Genomic DNA, 18803 nt, shown 5'->3' with positions numbered 1-18803 from the left:
CACAAGTGTTCAGTGTGACGACAAACACACAAGTGTTCAGTGTGAAGACAAAAACACAAGTGTTCAGTGTGACGACAAACACACAAGTGTTCAGTGTGACGACAAACACACAAGTGTTCTTTGTGAAGACAAACACACAAGTGTGAAGACAAACACACAAGTGTTCTTTGTGAAGACAAACACACAAGTGTGAAGACAAACACACAAGTGTTCTTTGTGAAGACAAACACACAAGTGTGAAGACAAACACACAAGTGTTCTTTGTGAAGACAAACACACAAGTGTGAAGACAAACACACAAGTGTTCTTTGTGAAGACAAACACACAAGTGTTCGGTGTGAAGACAAACACACAAGTGTTCTTTGTGAAGACAAACACACAAGTGTGAAGACAAACACAAGTGTTCGGTGTGAAGACAAACACACAAGTGTGAAGACAAACACAAGTGTTCGGTGTGAAGACAAACACACAAGTGTGAAGACAAACACAAGTGTTCGGTGTGAAGACAAACAAACACACAACTCTCTGAACGACCAACAACTCTACAGTGAGAAGCTCTCGTCCTCCACAAACATCAGAAGATTCTGATGAATCCAAACTAAAACGACGACACGTCTGAACTTGACTGAAGACACTTGATGTTCCTCCACCTCAAGGTTCTGGTTCTGGATGAAGCTTCCGTGACCAGAACGACACAAACATCACACACACAACTTCTGAGATCAAGATTTAAATCAAAGTCACGTGTTTGTGTTCACGCCGAGGTTTGTTGTTTTGGAATTATAGAGTCTTTAATGCTGCGTCTGTGTCAGGTCTGGTGGATCGAGCTCCTTGGCAGAGGTATGCACTGTGTTTGTGCTCCTTGGCAGAGGTATGCACTGTGTTTGTGCTCCTTGGCAGAGGTATGCACTGTGTTTGAGCTCCTTGGCAGAGGTATGCACTGTGTTTGTGCTCCTTGGCAGAGGTATGCACTGTGTTTGTGCTCCTTGGCAGAGGTATGCACTGTGTTTGTGCTCCTTGGCAGAGGTATGCACTGTGTTTGTGCTCCTTGGCAGAGGTATGCACTGTGTTTGAGCTCCTTGGCAGAGGTATGCACTGTGTTTGTGCTCCTTGGCAGAGGTATGCACTGTGTTTGTGCTCCTTGGCAGAGGTATGCACTGTGTTTGTGCTCCTTGGCAGAGGTATGCACTGTGTTTGTGCTCCTTGGCAGAGGTATGCACTGTGTTTGTGCTCCTTGGCAGAGGTATGCACTGTGTTTGTGCTCCTTGGCAGAGGTATGCACTGTGTTTGTGCTCCTTGGCAGAGGTATGCACTGTGTTTGTGCTGCTCTCGTCTCACTGAGGTCACTTAACATCAGAGTCACGAGAGGCTGAAGGTCCAGCAGGTGTTCTGGTCTCTCTGAAGACTGTGTGTGTGTGTGTGTGTGTGTGTGTGTGTGTGTGTGTGTGTGTGTGTGTGTGTGTGTGTGTGTGTGTGTGTGTGTGTGTGTGTGTGTGTGTGTGTGTGTGTGTCACTCTGCAGCTGCACTTCCTGCTTCACCATGAGGAAAGTGTGACGACTAAACTAGCTCATTGTTTTCTCCTTCACTCCATGAGCATCATCCTGACCCCCCACCCTCTGGTCTCTCTACCGGTCCTGTGACCCCCCACCCTCTGGTCTCTCTACCGGTCCTGTGACCCCCCACCCTCTGGTCTCTCTACCGGTCCTGTGACCCCCCACCCTCTGGACTCTCTACCGGTCCTGTGACCCCCCACCCTCTGGTCTCTCTACCGGTCCTGTGACCCCCCACCCTCTGGTCTCTCTACCGGTCCTGTGACCCCCCACCCTCTGGTCTCTCTACCGATCCTGTGACCCCCCCACCCTCTGGTCTCTCTACCGGTCCTGTGACCCCCCACCCTCTGGACTCTCTACCGGTCCTGTGACCCCCCCACCCTCTGGACTCTCTACCGGTCCTGTGACCCCCCCACCCTCTGGACTCTCTACCGGTCCTGTGACCCCCCCACCCTCTGGACTCTCTACCGGTCCTGTGACCCCCCACCCTCTGGACTCTCTACCGGTCCTGTGACCCCCCCACCCTCTGGACTCTCTACCGGTCCTGTGACCCCCCACCCTCTGGACTCTCTACCGGTCCTGTGACCCCCCACCCTCTGGACTCTCTACCGGTCCTGTGACCCCCCACCCTCTGGACTCTCTACCGGTCCTGTGACCCCCCACCCTCTGGTCTCTCTACCGGTCCTGTGACCCCCCACCCTCTGGTCTCTCTACCGGTCCTGTGACCCCCCACCCTCTGGACTCTCTACCGGTCCTGTGACCCCCCACCCTCTGGTCTCTCTACCGGTCCTGTGACCCCCCACCCTCTGGTCTCACCCCCTCAGCTCAGGCCGAGGTGTCGTCGTTGCTCCGCCCACCGTTGCTCGGTCCTTCGAAGGCCACAGTCATGGGAACGAGCAGCGTTACACAACGTTACACAACGTTGGCAAATATTCACTCAGACTCACTCCCTTTCCTGCCTTTGTCCATCTGGACCGACCCACCCCGCGGGTCCAGACCCGAGACCAGCAGGGGCTTCACTCAGGTCCTCAAACTGAGGAGTATTTTCTAACTAAATACTTCAATGAAGTCACCAGACGACTCCAGAGAATGACTTTAAGAGACGAACTTTACTTGAAAAAGTCATTAACGTCACATGAAGGAAACGTTTTGTTATCGTTTCCAAAAACGAAAAGAATGTTCAACACAAGCAGGTATTATTAAATATCAGGAAACAAGATGTTTTATAAGTGAATGTAAATAATAACAAGCCATAGATTTGTACTTGAAACTAAGAGTGTACAGTCGTGTACAGTGTTGAGTGGTCGTGTACAGTCGCGTACAGTCGTGAACAGTCGTATACAGTCATGTACAGTCGTGAACAGTCGTATACAGTCGTGAACAGTCGTGGACAGTCATGAACAGTCGTATACAGTCACGAACAGTCGTATACAGTCGTATACAGTCGTGAACAGTCGTATACAGTCGTATACAGTCGTGAACAGTTGTGAACAGTCGTGAACAGTCATGAACAGTCGTATACAGTCACGAACAGTCGTATACAGTCGTATACAGTCGTATACAGTCGCATACAGTCGTATACAGTCGTATACAGTCGTGAACAGTCGTATACAGTCGTGAACAGTCATGAACAGTCGTATACAGTCACGAACAGTCGTATACAGTCACGAACAGTCGTATACAGTCGTATACAGTCGTGAACAGTCGTATACAGTCGTATACAGTCGTGAACAGTTGTATACAGTCGTGAACAGTTGTGAACAGTCGTGAACAGTCATGAACAGTCATGAACAGTCATGAACAGTCGTATACAGTCACGAACAGTCGTATACAGTCACGAACAGTCGTATACAGTCGTATACAGTCGTGAACAGTCGTGAACAGTCGTATACAGTCATGAACAGTCATGAAAAGTCGTATACAGTCACGAACAGTCGTATACAGTCATGAACAGTCACGAAAAGTCGTACACAGTCACGAAAAGTCGTATACAGTCACGAACAGTCGTGAATAGTCGTATACAGTCATGAACAGTCACGAAAAGTCGTATACAGTCATGAACAGTCACGAAAAGTCGTATACAGTGATGAACAGTCACGAAAAGTCGTATACAGTCATGAACAGTCACGAAAAGTCGTATACAGTCATGAACAGTCACGAAAAGTCGTATACAGTCACGAACAGTCGTATACAGTCATGAACAGTCACGAACAGTTGTATACAGTCGTGAACAGTCGTATACAGTCGCGAACAGTCGTATACAGTCACGAACAGTCGTATACAGTCATGAACAGTCACGAAAATTCGTATACAGTCACGAAAAGTCTTATACAGTCACAAACAGTCGTATACAGTCGTGAACAGTCGTATACAGTCGTGAACAGTCGTATACAGTCATGAACAGTCACGAAAAGTCGTATACAGTCACGAACAGTGGTATACAGTCATGAACAGTCACGAACAGTCGTATACAGTCACGAACAGTCGTATACAGTCACGAACAGTCGTATACAGTCATGAACAGTCGTGAACAGTCGTATACAGTCACAAACAGTCGTGAACAGTCGTATACAGTCACGAACAGTCGTATACAGTCACGAACAGTCGTATACAGTCGTGAACAGTCGTATACAGTCACGAACAGTCGTATACAGTCACGAACAGTCGTATACAGTCATGAACAGTCATGAACAGTCGTGTACAGTCGTGTACAGTCGTGTACAGTCATGAACAGTCACATACAGTCGTGAACAGTCGTATACAGTCGTATACAGTCACGAACAGTCGTATACAGTCATGAACAGTCATGAACAGTTGTGTACAGTCATGAACAGTCATGAACAGTCACAAACAGTCACGAACAGTCACGTACAGTCGTATACAGTCGTGAACAATCGTATACAGTCGTGTACGGTCGTGTACGGTCGTGTACGGTCGTGTACAGTCGTGTACAGTCGTGTACAGTCGTGTACAGTCGTGTACGGTCGTGTACAGTCGTGTACAGTCGTGTACGGTCGTGTACGGTCATGAACAGTCGTGTACAGTCGTATACAGTCGTATACAGTCGTGTACAGTCGTGTACAGTCGTGTACAGTCGTGTACAGTCGTGTACAGTCGTGTACAGTCGTGTACAGTCGTGAACAGTCGTGTACAGTCGTGTACAGTCGTATACAGTTGTATACAGTCATGAACAGTCGTGAACAGTCGTGTACAGTCACGAACAGTCATGTACAGTCACGAACAGTCGTATACAGTCACGAACAGTCACGAACAGTCATGAACAGTCGTGTACAGTCACGAACAGTCATGTACAGTCACGAACAGTCGTATACAGTCACGAACAGTCGTATACAGTCACGAATAGTCGTGTACAGTCGTGTACAGTCGTGTACAGTCGTATACAGTCGTGTACAGTCGTGTACAGTCGTGTACAGTCATGAACAGTCGTGTACAGTCATGAACAGTCGTGAACAGTTGTGAACAGTCATGAACAGTCGTATACAGTCGTGAACAGTCGTGAACAGTCGTATACAGTCACAAACAGTCGTGAACAGTCGTATACAGTCGTATACAGTCATGAACAGTCGTGAACAGTCGTATACAGTCACAAACAGTCGTGAACAGTCGTATACAGTCACGAACAGTCGTATACAGTCACGAACAGTCGTATACAGTCGTGAACAGTCGTATACAGTCACGAACAGTCGTATACAGTCACGAACAGTCGTATACAGTCGTGAACAGTCGTGAACAGTCGTGTACAGTCGTGTACAGTCATGAACAGTCACATACAGTCGTATACAGTCACGAACAGTCGTATACAGTCACGAACAGTCGTATACAGTCATGAACAGTCATGAACAGTTGTGTACAGTCATGAACAGTCACAAACAGTCACGAACAGTCACAAACAGTCACGAACAGTCACGTACAGTCGTATACAGTCGTGAACAGTCGTATACAGTCGTGTACGGTCGTGTACGGTCGTGTACGGTCGTGTACGGTCGTGTACAGTCGTGTACAGTCGTGTACGGTCGTGTACGGTCATGAATAGTCGTGTACAGTCGTATACAGTCGTATACAGTCGTATACAGTCGTTTACAGTCATGAACAGTCGTGTACAGTCATGAACAGTCGTGTACAGTCACGAACAGTCATGTACAGTCACGAACAGTCGTATACAGTCACGAACAGTCGTTTACAGTCATGAATAGTCGTGTACAGTTGTGTACAGTCGTATACAGTCGTGTACAGTCATGTACAGTCGTGTACAGTCGTGTACAGTCGTGTACAGTCATGAACAGTCGTATACAGTCATGAACAGTCGTGTACAGTCATGAACAGTCGTGTACAGTCGTGTACAGTCGTGTACAGTCGTGTACAGTCGTGTACAGTCATGAACAGTCATGTACAGTCATGTACAGTCATGAACAGTTATGTACAGTCGTATACAGTCATGAACAGTCATATACAGTCATGAACAGTCATGAACAGTTGTGTACAGTCGTATACAGTTGTATACAGTCGTATACAGTCATGAACAGTCATGAACAGTCGTATACAGTCAGGAACAGTCAGGAACAGTCAGGAACAGTCACGAACAGTCGTGTACAGTCGTGTACAGTCGTGTACAGTCGTGTACAGTCATGAACAGTCATGTACAGTCATGAACAGTTGTGTACAGTCGTATACAGTCGTATACAGTCATGAACAGTCGTATACAGTCATGAACAGTCGTGAACAGTCGTGAACAGTCATGAACAGTCGTGAACAGTCATGTACAGTCGTGAACAGTCATGTACAGTCGTGTACAGTCGTGAACAGTCATGTACAGTCACGAACAGTCGTGTACAGTCGTGTACAGTCGTGTACAGTCGTGTACAGTCGTGAACAGTCATGTACAGTCGTGTACAGTCGTGTACAGTCGTGAACAGTCATGTACAGTCGTGTACAGTCACGAACAGTCGTGTACAGTCATGAACAGTCGTGTACAGTCGGTTTATCACAGGGTTACTTTCAGAAAAGATTAAACATTCTGAAGTAGAGAACATTTCATTTGTCGTCATCTCTCTCAAAAAACACCCAGTAATGGTGACATGAACGGCTCTCATGATGCTTTGCCGCCCAGCTGACCAATCACAGCTGTGGATGACTTTTGACATAGAAACAAACTAGATGAGAATTCAATTTTTTTTTAAACAGTAAAACAGGACCATGGAAGGTAAACGCACTACACTGTACTTTACACTATTGTAACAGTTTAATTTCATGTCTTAATTAATTCTCTAGTGTCTCCTGCTCCTCAAATCATGTCTTCTGTGAAGCTGACATCAATGATTGTTGAGGTTTTTACTGACAAAATTAAGTTGATCAAAGAGAAAATCTCTCCCCCTTTGTGTGGAACCCCTGATGTCTCTGAGCCCCTCTCCTCCTTGTGGTCCTCATTTAACACTGTGACTCTGGATGAAATATCGGCACTGGTGAGCAAGACTGAACCCTCTTGCTCATCCGAAGTCCTTCCTGTTAGGCTCTTTATTAGAGTGTTTGTTGTATTTGGCCCACATTTCTCCTTCAAACTCTTCATTGGCTGCCAGTTTCTTTCAGGATCATTTTAAAATTCTGGTTCTTACTTTCAGATCTATTCATGGTCAGACCTTCCATCAGTGATCTGATCCAGACTTACACCCCAGCTCGGGCTCTGAGGTCTGTGGATCAGAATCTACTGATGGTTCCTGAACTTCCGGACCAGAGGAGAGAAATCCTTCCAGACTGTTGCTCCTAAGCTTTGGAACCATCTCTGTGTTTGATGATCTACTGACTCCTTCAAGAAACATCTGTGTTTGATGATCTACTGACTCCTTCAAGAAACATCTGTGTTTGATGATCTACTGACTCCTTCAAGAAACATCTGTGTTTGATGATCTACTGACTCCTTCAAGAAACATCTGTGTTTGATGATCTACTGACTCCTTCAAGAAACATCTGTGTTTGATGATCTACTGACTCCTTCAAGAAACATCTGTGTTTGATGATCTACTGACTCCTTCAAGAAACATCTGTGTTTGATGATCTACTGACTCCTTCAAGAAACATGTGTGTTTGATGATCTACTGACTCCTTTAAGAAACATCTGTGTTTGATGATCTACTGACTCCTTCAAGAAACATCTGTGTTTGATGATCTACTGACTCCTTCAAGAAACATCTGTGTTTGATGATCTACTGACTCCTTCAAGAAACATCTGTGTTTGATGATCTACTGACTCCTTCAAGAAACATCTGTGTTTGATGATCTACTGACTCCTTCAAGAAACATCTGTGTTTGATGATCTACTGACTCCTTCAAGAAACATCTGTGTTTGATGATCTACTGACTCCTTCAAGAAACATCTGTGTTTGATGATCTACTGACTCCTTTAAGAAACATCTGTGTTTGATGATCTACTGACTCCTTCAAGAAACATGTGTGTTTGATGATCTACTGACTCCTTTAAGAAACATGTGTGTTTGATGATCTACTGACTCCTTTAAGAAACATCTGTGTTTGATGATCTACTGACTCCTTCAAGAAACATCTGTGTTTGATGATCTACTGACTCCTTTAAGAAACATCTGTGTTTGATGATCTACTGACTCCTTTAAGAAACATCTGTGTTTGATGATCTACTGACTCCTTCAAGAAACATCTGTGTTTGATGATCTACTGACTCCTTTAAGAAACATCTGTGTTTGATGATCTACTGACTCCTTCAAGAAACATCTGTGTTTGATGATCTACTGACTCCTTTAAGAAACATCTGTGTTTGATGATCTACTGACTCCTTTAAGAAACATCTGTGTTTGATGATCTACTGACTCCTTTAAGAAACATCTGTGTTTGATGATCTACTGACTCCTTTAAGAAACATCTGTGTTTGATGATCTACTGACTCCTTTAAGAAACATCTGTGTTTGATGATCTACTGACTCCTTTAAGAAACATCTGTGTTTGATGATCTACTGACTCCTTTAAGAAACATCTGTGTTTGATGATCTACTGACTCCTTTAAGAAACATCTGTGTTTGATGATCTACTGACTCCTTCAAGAAACATGTGTGTTTGATGATCTACTGACTCCTTTAAGAAACATGTGTGTTTGATGATCTACTGACTCCTTTAAGAAACATCTGTGTTTGATGATCTACTGACTCCTTTAAGAAACATGTGTGTTTGATGATCTACTGACTCCTTTAAGAAACATCTGTGTTTGATGATCTACTGACTCCTTTAAGAAACATCTGTGTTTGATGATCTACTGACTCCTTCAAGAAACATCTCAAGACTGTGTTTGTCTTATGTTGATCTTTTAAAGTTGATATTTTAACTGTGTGTTGTTTTGATAAAGTTCTTAGTGACTCTGGTCTAGAAACATCTTTACAAATATAAATTACTCACTTACATGCATAAGAACAAAAAGAGACAAAAATACGCAACAAAACGGGTCAGAACACGAACGAGTTCAGAGACACTCATCCTTCATTAAAAGGTCAAAAGAGGAATAAAAACGAAGGAGTTCCAGGAGAAAACAATGGTGGAAATGATCGTATCTTGAGTCACAACAACCAGGTGGGAGTAGAAATCCACGGTCGGAGGTTCTTGGACACAGAAGGTCTTGATCCTCCGTGTGTTTCCGACGGAACCTTCTTCGCCGAGTTATTAAAACGAGCAGAAGTGAAAAGAACTTTTATTCAAGGAGAGAAAACTCTCTGTGGAAACGTGTCTTGGTTCCAAACCCTGAGCCACAGAACCATGAGGCGGTTCTTTCCATGAGAGGAACGAAGAGGCTTTGAATCCCCAGAAGAAGAAGAAGACGTCGCTGCCAACGTTCACGTTCCAGCTCCAACAAACGCCGACGGCAGCAGACGTGTGATTGGTTGGTTTACGATCCTGGCAGGAGGGTCGGAGCAGGAATGACTAAACGTCTCCGTGATGAATGTCCGTCTGAGCTTCAGCGTCCGCTCGTCTGACACGACAACTGACCGCCGCTGTGGTCACCGACGACTGCATCCTACTTGTGACGCCACACACTGCTTGTTCAGCAGGAAGAATGAGTCGAGAAGGTTCAGTTCCAGCAGAACATCAGTGCAGGAGGAAGAAGGTCTTCTGAACTTCACGTCCACTTACAGTTCTCACACTTAACTTACACTTAAGTTACACTTACACTTAACTTACACTAATACTTAACTCACACTTAACTTAACTGACAGTTAACCACCTGGGTCAACATTTCTAGACATTCTCAGAGTCAGGTCTCAATGAATGTGTTGCTACAGGCTAACCTTGTTTATGCTAACACAGGACACATGGTCGTCATGACGACACCTTTAAACGTCGTCAATGGTTTTGGTGGCAGGACCGGTCAGAACAAAACCCAGATGAGATGTTCTTGTTGTGTTCCGTTCCAGCAAGTGTGTGTGGGCAGAGAAGTGATGATGACGAGTCATAACTGGACCACACCAGAGACCCGCCCAGAACCAGAATCTTTGAAATCGTCGTCACAATAATGACTTCTTTAACATTAAAAATGTTGAAACTTTGAATTTCTTTGTTGATGTTTTTAAACCTTGAATCGTTTTTTTAAACAATTTTATTCTAAAATATTTTATGTTGAATAATTGGATTCAAATTAATATTTTCTAAATTAATGCCTTTTTTTTTCTTTTAAACAGAGTTTGATTTTCTAATCCTAATAGTTCAAAAGTAAGTTTTCTAAATGTACTGTTTTTTAATTCATAGTCTTTTATATTCAATATAAATGTTGGTAGAAAAGAGTCTCCAGACTAAAGCAACAGAGCACAGAGATACTTTCAACCTTCAGCCAATCATGCGACGCACAGATGGTCATGTGACGACGTAGCAGGAAGTTTATTGTCTGGTGATTCAATTATACCAACATTATATATTGAATGAAGACATTTTACTTTTATTCAATATATATATTTATATTTGTTTATTCAGAGAAGAACCTCGTGAAGCTCAGATGTAAACAATCCTCACATGATGACCTCAACACGACCTTTGACCCCTTTGAACACATGACGTCAGTTCAATCCAGACAATGTTTTCACCAATTCATCTGATCATCAACACTTTGTTCCGCCAATAAAAACAAACTAAATCCTCAATTCATCTGATCATCAACACTTTGTTCTGCTAATAAAAACAAACTAATTCATCTGATCATCAACACTTTGTTCTGCCAATAAAAACAAACTAAATCCTCAATTCATCTGATCATTAACACTTTGTTCTGCTAATAAAAACAAACTAAATCCTCAATTCATCCGATCATCAACACTTTGTTCTGCCAATAAAAACAAACTAAATCATAAATTCATCTGATCATCAACACTTTGTTCTGCTAATAAAAACAAACTAAATCCTCAATTCATCTGATCATCAACACTTTGTTCTGCTAATAAAAACAAACTAAATCCTCAATTCATCTGATCATTAACACTTTGTTCTGCCAATAAAAACAAACCTAAATCCTCAATTCATCTGATCATTAACACTTTGTTCTGCCAATAAAAACAAACTAAATCCTCAATTCATCTGATCATTAACACTTTGTTCTGCTAATAAAAACAAACTTATTCATCTGATCATCAACACTTTGTTCTGCCAATAAAAACAAACTAAATCATCAATTCATCTGATCATTAACACTTTGTTCTGCCAATAAAAACAAACTAAATCATCTGATCATCAACGCTTTGTTCTGCTAATAAAAACAAACTAATTCATCTGATCATCAACGCTTTGTTCTGCTAATAAAAACAAACTAATTCATCTGATCATCAACACTTTGTTCTGCTAATAAAAACAAACTAATTCATCTGATCATCAACACTTTGTTCTAAACGTGACAACATCTCACAATAGGTTCGGTATCATCACAGATCTTTCATCACATGACCTTGATTCATGCATCATTTGATTCAGAACCGGTTCAGGAACAAACGAACCAGAACAAAGTCATTAACACTTTGTTCTGCCAATAAAAACAAACTAAATCCTCAATTCATCTGATCATTAACACTTTTTTCTGCTAATAAAAACAAACTAATTCATCTGATCATCAACACTTTGTTCAGCTAATAAAAACAAACTAATTCATCTGATCATCAACACTTTGTTCTGCTAATAAAAACAAACTAATTCATCTGATCATCAACACTTTGTTCTGCTAATAAAAACAAACTAATTCATCTGATCATCAACACTTTGTTCTAAACGTGACAACATCTCACAATAGGTTCGGTATCATCACAGATCTTTCATCACACGACCTTGATTCATGCATCATTTGATTCAGAACCGGTTCAGGAACAAACAAACCAGAACAAAGTAATTCTATGTGGTTATGAATGAATGAAGTGATTCAAATACAAGTAAACAGGAGACACATCATAACGTGTGAGAAGAACCTTCAGGTCAGGAGTTGAAACGACGTTAACGGAACAGATATAACTCAAGTTACCGACCCTGGTCTTGACCTTTGAACTCTGGGAGGTTCAACCGCGAGCCGGGACTAAAGCAGACGAGGAAGTGACATCATCGATCTGGACCTTCGACTCTTCATCACAATATAGACGTTTACATTCCAAACTATTTGTTTTACTGAAATGTTATCCGACGCTTCTACGTCGTCACGTGATCGTCAGCGGCTCAACGTGATTGGTCGAAGGTTTGATCCGGTGGCTCGGCGCTCGGCTAGTAATGTCTGGTGTTATAGCAACGATTATACAGTGATTTAAAGAGTAACAATTAAAAAGGATTGATTTTTGTTGTTCAATTATTAGAAAGAAAATATCAGACTGTGTAGAAACAAAAAATAATTAAAACCATTAAATATTGTGACACATTTGTTTACTTGTCAACAACAACATGTGGATAAACAGATGTTTCAACCTTGAACAGATGTTTTCAAACATCTGACCATCAATCAGAGAAGACAGGGATGGTGTCTGTGGGTCAGGGTTCTGGACCAGTGTCAGTCCAGCTGTGATGGTTACGACTAGTTAAGTCTAGTTAAGTCTAGTTAAGTCGTTAACCTCCATTAACCATCATTAGTGAAAACCTTTGTCTGCCCAGTGCCCTCGAGCAACACCGTCCCTCAGCCGAACCCCAACAAGTGAGAGTGACACACTCACCCCTGCGGTTCATGGGCCGGAGTCGAACCGCCACCTTGACGTTGGAGTCGTCCAGACCCGGCTCCCCCATCCCGGCTCCGGTCGTGGTTCTGGTCCAGAACGAGTGGGTCCACGGAAGTGTCTCGCTAGCCGGGCTGGTACCAGCTAGCTGCTCCCGCCGTCCATAGACAACAAAAGGTTCGAATCCCGCAGGAAGCCGCTCATCCGCTCATGCTGTGGAGGGACGAGACGTTCCTGAGGCGGAGGACGAGCCACATCTGCGGGGACGAGCTAAGCGGCTACTTATGACCGGTTCCGACCCGGCTCCCGGCCCAGGCTCGCGCGTCAACACCCGCGGGCGACACTAGGACTCGAACCCTCGGCGCGGGTCTGGCTCAGGCCCGGCAGACGCCGTTAGAGTCGCGGCAGGAGCGACATGTTCCAGGAAAGACTCGCAGCTTCAAGGAGTCCATGTCCGCCCTGGTGTCAGGCTGCCTGTGCGCACCGCCGCTTCCGCCGCGGGATCCGGACTTCAAAATAAAAGCGTCAATCGCTACATTGTTCTAACGTTACTACTTTTTAATCTTTATTCAAACTCAAATGATGAAGATGGAGATTCATGACAAAAATAATACAATATCAACTTATACTTATAATGCAACGCCAGGACTTTCTACGTAAATTATATTTTTCAGTCAAGGTTTGTGTTCACGACAAGATGCTCTGACATCCGGTCTCAAGGAACGTCGAAGTCAAAGGTCAGAAGTGACACAGTGACGTCAGCAATAATTAAAAGAGAAGCTTTACTTGCTAAAGTTTTAAACGACTTGAAAACATCTTTACAAGGTTTGTTTCTCTTGGATCAGACGTTTAATGTTAACATTCGATGCCTTAAAACTCATCAATAATTAAACCATCAGTCACATGACACTTCCGGTGACCCCACTTCCCCTCGACGACACTTCCTGTCCACTTTACATAATCAAAACATTTAAAGATTATATTATCGAGTAAGGAATGGAAATCTAAAATTAAACGTTTAAACAATAGAAATTTAAAATAAAATGTTTTATTTGGTCTGTTATGAGAAGAAAAGTGTTTAAAACTATTGTTTGTTAGTTTGAAACTAATAACATCGTTTAGTTCATTTAAAATCAAACACGTTTTATATATTTTATTGAAGATAAATGTTCTTTAAAAATACTGACAGTTGTGAACATTAGTTTATTACCGTTATAACAAGTAAATCTATGTTGTATTGACATCTGCTGGTTACAGGAGGAACTACAGTGAGTGAAGCTTCATAAAGATCCGGTTTATTATTGATCAATAATATTGATCAATATTATTGATCAATATTATTGATCAATATTATTGATTCTGTGTTTGAAGAACAAAATCAAACATTCGTTGATTTAATGAAGTTGTTGAAATACATCGTTTTGACGTGAGCTCTGGACATCACCACCAGAGGGCGCTGTGACCAAACGTTTCTTTATTTCAACACAAGTTTTGTGTTTGTGTGAGTCCGATTGTCACGCTATTTTAGTGTGTGTGTGTGTACACTTCAGTGTGTGTGGTCGGTTTGTCACTTCGTGTTTGTGTGCGACGACGTGCTTTGTTGTATATTTGAGTTTGTTTAAGTGTGTGTGTTTAACTGTGTTCAAGTGTGTGTTTAAGATTGTGTTCATGTGTGTGTTTTATATTGTTTTTTAACTTTGTGTGTTTAAGATTGTGTTCATGTGTGTTTTATATTGTTTTTTAACTTTGTGTGTTTAAGATCGTGTTCATGTGTGTGTTTTATATTGTTTTTTTAACTTTGTGTGTTCAAGTGTGTGTTCAAGATCATGTTCACGTGTGTGTGTTTTATATTGTTTTTTAACTTTGTGTGTTCAAGTGTGTGTTCAAGATCATGTTCACGTGTGTGTGTTTTATATTGTTTTTTAACTTTGTGTGTTCAAGTGTGTGTTCAAGATCATGTTCACGTGTGTGTGTTTTATATTGTTTTTTAACTTTGTGTGTTCAAGTGTGTGTTTAACATCATTTTCCATGTGTGTGTTTAACTGTGTGTTCAAATGTGTGTTCAATATTTTTTGTGTGTGTGTCGTATGAGTTTGAGATTGTGTTCATCTTTGTGAGTTCAAGTGTGTACAGGTGTGTTGTGGATGTGAGAGGTTGTGTAGTAGATGTGACACAGGTGTGTAGTGTGAGTTTTAATTGAAGGTAAATGTTGTCGGCGCCTCAGGTCAAAGGTCAGCAGCTTTGAACCTCACAACTCTTCCACTCACGTCTGAATCTCTCGCTGTGATTTCTCCCTCAGTCAGAGGTCAGAGGTCACAGTGATGTCACAGATTAGGGTCATCAGCAGGAAGTGGATCTTCAGCAGGTCCACAGTGAGTGTTGACCTTTGACCTCTTCAGCCCTGCACACCATCCTGGTCACTGTACAGTTGTGTGTCCACGCAAAGAACACATCAATTCTGTGTGTGTATGTATGTGTGTGTGTGTGTGTGTGTGTGTGTGTGTGTGTACGTGTTTGTGTGCGTGTGTGTTTATGTGTGTATGTATGTGTGTGTGTGTCTGTACGTGTTTGTGTGCGTGTGTGTGTATGTATGTGTGTGTACGTGTGCGTGTGTGTTTATGTGTGTGTGTATGTATGTGTGTGTGTATACGTGTTTGTGTGTGTGTATGTACGTGTTTGTGTGCGTGTGTGTTTATGTGTGTATGTATGTATGTGTGTGTGTGTGTGTATACGTGTTTGTGTGTGTGTGTGTGTCTGTACGTGTTTGTGTGTGTGTTTATGTGTGTATGTATGTGTGTGTGTGTCTGTACGTGTTTGTGTGCGTGTGTGTGTGTACATGTGTGTGTGTTTATGTGTGTATGTATGTACATGTGTGTGTGTACATGTGTGTAAGTAAGTCTTTTTTATTTATATAGTGTGTGTACGTGTGTATGTATATGTGTATGTACGTGTGTGTACATGTGTGTACGTGTGTGTGTTTATGTGTGTATGTACATGTGTGTTTATGAGTGTGTGAACAAGTGTGTGTATATACAGTATGTGTGTGTACATGTGTGAACAAGTGTGTGTGTGTGTGTGTGTGTGTATATATGTGTGTGTGTGTATACAGTATGTGTGTATATGTGTGTGTGTGTATATGTGTGTATATGTGTGTGTGTGTGTGTGTATATGTGTGTGTGTGTGTGTGTGTATATGTGTGTGTGTGTGTGTGTGTATATGTGTGTGTGTGTGTGTGTGTGTGTGTGTGTGTGTGTGTGTGTGTGTGTGTGTATATGTGTGTGTATATGTGTGTGTGTGTGTGTTAGTGCTGATAAGAAAGACGAGTCTAAAGCTCTGACTGTGTCTTCGTTAAGATCACATGATAACAGTAATTGTTCCGGAGTCTGATCAGACAGAAGATGAAGTGTGTGTGTAGTTGTGTGTAGATGTGTGTGTAGATGTGTGTGTACACTTAAATCTGTTATATATGTATATATGTACATATACATACATATATATATACATACATTATTCAGGTGATAAAAACACTGTAAAACTAAGAATGTTTCAATGTCAATCAAATCAATTCTTCTTCTTCTTCTTCTTCTTCTTCTTCTTCTTCTTCTTCTTCATCTTCTTCTTCTTCTTCTTCATCTTCATCTTCTTCTTCACTCACTGCAGGTGTGTGAGGAGCAGAGAGTGAAAGGTCTGAGAAAGTGTGTTTTTTCGGGCTCTATCTATATCTTTCTTTCGTCTATAACTTAGTAAATGTTATAGTTTCACTTGGTGAAGGGTGTTATAAGAATCTTTTCGTTTAAAAGGTGTTTTTTGCCGACCAGGCTTCACCTGGTCGGCGTGTGACGTCACTATGGTGGTAACGGGTGATTTCACCGGGTTGACTAGGAAGCATGGCGTCAAGGTGAGCTCCAGGTGAGTGTGGAGGAGGTGGCACTGAGGGGAGAAGGTTGTCACGCCAACATTAGATCAGCAGTTCGGATGAACGGTGGTCTGTTCGTGACCAGACTGGACCTGGAGAATCGTCTGGTGGAGGAGGGGGTCGTGGTCGGCGGGGTCCTGGAGCAGGTTCAACCTCTGGTTCAGCCTGAGACACGGTCCTGCTGTCGAACGTTCCTCCTTCATCGGCGACGAGCTGCTGGTCCGAGAGCTTCAGACACGGAAAGGTAGCTTCTCCGTTAAAGAAGATCGTGTCTGGATGTAAGTCTCCGCTGTTACAGCACGTCGTGTCGCGCCGCTGCCCCGGACCCCGGTCCATCCGGGTCCGGTGTGCGGCGAACTCCCGCGGGGCGATCCGGTCCGGGGGAGTCGGGTGGGGCTGAGCGGGCTGGAGCCGCGGACGCAACTCTGACAGGTGAGAGCGGTGACGTCATCGTCGCGATGACTGAAGAGAGGGAGACAGGTGAGAGTGAGACGGGAGGAGTGGGTGAAAAACAGATAAATGAGACAGGTGGGGGGGAGACAAGAAGGCGAGTGAGACAGGTGAGGGCGGAGACAAGAAGGCGAGTGAGACAGGTGAGGGCGGAGACAAGAAGGCGAGTGAGACAGGTGAGGGCGGAGACAAGAAGGCGAGTGAGACAGGTGAGGGCGGAGACAAGAAGGCGAGTGAGACAGGTGAGGGGGGAGACAAGCAGGTGAGTGAGACAGGTGAGGGCGGAGACAAGAAGGCGAGTGAGACAGGTGGGGGGAGACAAGAAGGTGAGTGAGACAGGTGAGGGGGAAGACAAGAAGGCGAGTGAGACAGGTGAAGGGGGAGACAAGAAGGCGAGTGAGACAGGTGAGGGGGGAGACAAGCAGGCGAGTGAGACAGGTGAGGGGGGAGACAAGCAGGCGAGTGAGACAGGTGAGGGGGGAGACAAGCAGGCGAGTGAGACAGGTGAGGGGGGAGACAAGCAGGCGAGTGAGACAGGTGAGGGGGGAGACAAGCAGGCGAGTGAGACAGGTGAGGGGGGAGACAAGCAGGTGAGTGAGACAGGTGAAGGGGGAGAAACGAGTGAGGTGAATAAAACCTTTGAAAAAGTAACGATCAGCAAAACAGAGTTTGAAGCAACAAGGACTCAAACAGCTGAGAGTGAGACAGGTGAGAGTGAGACAGGTGAGAGTGAGACAGGTGAGAGTGAGACAGGTGAGAGTGAGAGAGGTGAGAGTGAGACAGGTGAGAGTGAGGAAGAGATGGAGCAGGAACCAAAGACAGCCAGGAAATTAAAAAGGAAAAAATCAAACACTGCAGTGAAGGGAAAATAAACAAACCTTCAGACAGAGTGATGGACAGAATAAATAAAAAAACAGAACAAAGGTCAGGGGTCACTGACAGCAGTGATGAGGGAGACATTGTATCAGACAGTAGTGACCTGTCTGTCTCTCTGTGAGTCAAGAAAAGAAAATATATATAATATATTATAATATATAATAATATATAACACGACTATGTTCAAAAACTTTTTAATAGAAACTAAGAACATAAAAGGCCTAAAAATGTAAAAGTATTTCCCAGACGCTCAACTGTTGTATTTATCAGAACACATGTCAGTAACAAGTTCAAAGGAGCTTTTACAGACCCGCAGATTTATAGAATAAAGAAAATAATGCAGAAAGTGAAAATGCAAAATGACTGGTAATTTTGTTTGGCTTTTTACAAAAGTATTGTTTTTCAACTCCTTAAAGTCTCAAAATGGGAAGTTTCAAAGTAGGAAGTTTAAACACCAACGGGGCTCGGGATTTTAAAAAGAGGTTTTATCTTTGACACGATGAGATCCAAACACATGTTTTATTTTACAAGAGACTCACAGCGACTGTAACAACGACACTGACCAGGGAGTGGGAAGTGTTTTTAAGCCACGGCACGAACCTCAGTGCAGGAGCTTCTATTCTCCAGAGCGTTCACCCCGAACTCTATCAGAGTCGAGCACATCGTCCCCAGCAGGTGCTTTTTAGCCGAAGCTGTTTTTAATTCCTTTTCTGTGGTTTTTATCACGTCTATGAACCGAGGTGCAGAGAAACGATCTTTGAAAGAATGTAAAGTTGAATGATTGTTGCTCCACTGATGATTTCTTCTTAGGATGT

General features: G+C 43.2%; 1 protein-coding gene across 3 annotated transcripts in view; it reads right to left on the bottom strand.

Annotated features, from left to right (window-relative positions):
- Positions 1-13208, bottom strand: part of kif13ba (kinesin family member 13Ba) — a 68694-nt gene extending 55486 nt beyond the window's left edge. For all 3 annotated transcript variants that reach the window (XM_087793004.1, XM_087793005.1, XM_087793006.1), the window contains exon 1: positions 12747-13208. In XM_087793004.1, the coding sequence (XP_087649130.1) occupies positions 12747-12816 (70 nt within the window). In that variant the 5' untranslated portion in view covers positions 12817-13208. The remainder of the gene's footprint in view (positions 1-12746) is intronic.
- Positions 13209-18803: the final 5595 nt, after the last annotated feature.

Source organism: Callionymus lyra, chromosome 6 (genome assembly GCF_982586985.1).
Source record: "Callionymus lyra chromosome 6, fCalLyr1.hap1.1, whole genome shotgun sequence".
NCBI lineage: Eukaryota > Metazoa > Chordata > Actinopteri > Syngnathiformes > Callionymidae > Callionymus > Callionymus lyra.
The sequence above is the reverse complement of the archived record's forward strand: the minus strand, read 5'-3'. Positions and strand labels throughout refer to the sequence as shown.